The sequence below is a fragment of the Frankliniella occidentalis genome, unplaced genomic scaffold (assembly GCF_000697945.3).
Source record: "Frankliniella occidentalis isolate FOCC.00 unplaced genomic scaffold, Focc_3.1 Scaffold3, whole genome shotgun sequence".
NCBI lineage: Eukaryota > Metazoa > Arthropoda > Insecta > Thysanoptera > Thripidae > Frankliniella > Frankliniella occidentalis.
In genome coordinates this window covers 1,001,451-1,003,625 of record NW_026267133.1, presented here as the reverse complement: position 1 = coordinate 1,003,625, position 2,175 = coordinate 1,001,451, and the positions used below count along the sequence as shown (strand labels likewise).

The 2,175-nt window shown below is 53.0% G+C and overlaps 1 protein-coding gene across 6 annotated transcripts in view; it reads left to right on the top strand.

Annotated features, from left to right (window-relative positions):
- LOC113212717 (bestrophin-2) overlaps window positions 1-2,175 on the top strand; it is a 34,935-nt gene that overhangs the window by 21,990 nt on the left and 10,770 nt on the right. For 3 of the 6 annotated variants that reach the window (XM_052266206.1, XM_052266193.1, XM_052266213.1), the window contains exons 2-4: window positions 436-546; window positions 1,617-1,788; window positions 2,087-2,175. The exon at window positions 2,087-2,175 is cut by the window's right edge and continues 1 nt beyond it. In XM_052266206.1, coding sequence (XP_052122166.1) covers window positions 436-546; window positions 1,617-1,788; window positions 2,087-2,175 — 372 coding nt within the window. The remainder of the gene's footprint in view (window positions 1-435; window positions 547-1,616; window positions 1,789-2,086) is intronic. The other 3 variants (XM_052266204.1, XM_052266222.1, XM_052266229.1) reach the window with 1 other exon arrangement.

The following is a 2,175-nucleotide window of genomic DNA, read 5'->3' as shown; positions in this document are numbered from 1 at the left end:
ATCGGCTCGGGTCGACACCTATCGAGGTGCCCAAGGCTGGCGAAGGCCTGGCTCTCTGCTCGCGCCGAGAAGGCCCGGGCCGCGCTGCAGCTCGCGCCAGTGTACAGCCGTGACTTTTTTTTTATTTTCAGCGTGATTCACTCCTTTACGGGCGATTCGCCCCTTGAGTCACACCTCGCCGGAAACAACTGAAACTGGGAAACAAAACGAGCCCTCTACAATGTCAATGAAAGGGAACTTTTTGTTTTCACGCACGGCCAAGGTGAATAGTGCACGTATCTAAGATGTTACAAGTTTCAAACTATTGTTCTGTAACCCCCGACTTGGTTTGCGCATTGTGCTGATACAAGACGTCCTGGCATGGCTGCCAGCTGGCCATGCCCCCCCTCAGTGATGTATACTTCCTTCCCTGCTTGACTCTTGGTCTGCTTGCAGGTGGCGGGGCAGCGTCTACAAGCTGGTTTGGCGGGAGCTGCTCGTGTTCCTCTGCCTGTACTTCTCCATCAACCTCCTGTACCGACATGGGCTCAACGAGGCGCAACAGAGGTGAGTGGGGCGGGGCCGGGGGCCGGGCGGGGCGGTGAACTTCGTCCCCGATGGTGAGAGTGGCGCGGCGTGGCGCTGGTTGACCGAGACGCGCCGTCGCCGGTCGGTCGGTCGGTTGGCTGGCCGGTCGGCCGGGCTAGCCTAGGAGGCGGTCGACTGACTCTTCTAGGAACTTGCGACATGACTGAGTAACGGTGCGAGAGCCGGACCAAACAGTGCTGTCCGGTGCAGTCTAGCACTAGGCTACTTGGTCCGAGTGCGTAAAAGTAGAGTTCACCTTCGTCGGTGGGTCAAAGTTTCGAGTTCCAGTTAACCAGTTTATACGGGCCCTCATCTGCTGCACAGACGTGGATAAACGGCCTTTTTAAAACGAAACTCTGTGAGTTCTTGCCAACTCCCTTCCATCCGAGAGGAAAAAAGACATCAAAAGGAAATTTTTATCCGATCCGACGCAAAGCGAAAACGTGGATCCGCTTCTTTCAGAACCGGTTCAAGTTGATCCCTCCCGGTCCAGGAGGAGCTCCACTCTTCGCCGCGCCGTGACGCGCCACGCCGTGCTGGGACGCCCCACGCTAGCCAGCGCGGTGGCTAAGACTAGGCCAGAGGGAGACTTGAGCTGACTGACATGACGGACGGGAAGTGACGGAAGGACACGATACACCGCCGTGTGAGAGCGCGCGGCACCACTGTGCCTTCAAACGAGTCTATAGACAGCTTTTTATTTTGTTTCTTCGTATTTGAAGAATGTAGAAAAAGAATGTGAGTATCTTGACACAGCAATTCTGGAAAATTCTCACTTTTAGGTGTGCGACATCCTATCATCTGACTAGAAATTTGAATATTTGAAAGTGTTAGACTAGATATCAAACACTGCTCAAACCCGGAGCTGAAACACTCTGAATTGTTTCTATAGCCTACTGTTGAACACTTCCAAATATTCCGCCAAACAGCTTATGGTGTGCAACATGGTGCCGAACACTTTCAAGTGTGGCAGTTGCACACTGTTGACAACAGTGTTTCCGTGTCTTAGACTATCGGCCCCTTTTGACATTACTGTTGTTTGCTGCCAGGCAGTTCGAGCGGCTTCGAGCGTACTTCGGCTCGCACGGCGAGACCATCCCCATGTCGTTTGTCCTCGGTTTCTACGTGAGCCTGGTCGTGAAGCGTTGGTGGGAGCAGTACCGGCTGCTGCCATGGCCCGACACTCTCGCCCTCTTCGTGTCTGCTGCCATACCCGGAGTGGTGAGTAAATTGTCACTCGTTATAAAATTACTAGGGAAAATGAGGTGCAAAGTCGACCCTTTTGTAGTTGGTGTGCTGTTAAATAAGTTTTCAGTTAATGCCTTTGCTGTGAGGGTACGAAAATGATTGTCTTTGGACGTTTGTATGCCTTTCCGGGGGCATTAATTTTTTGCCGGTGTGACTTAACACCTTGGGTTTTCCAGCAGTATGGTTGAGAAAACCGTCCACGCATTCGCATTTTATAGTTGCCGTGCATCTTCCTTATTTTGTACATGTAAGAGGCTGCTTGGTTGTCCAGGACGAACGTGGCCGCCTGATGCGCCGTAACATCGTCCGCTATGCCGTGCTGGCGTACGTCATCACGCTGAACCACGTGAGCGTCCGCGT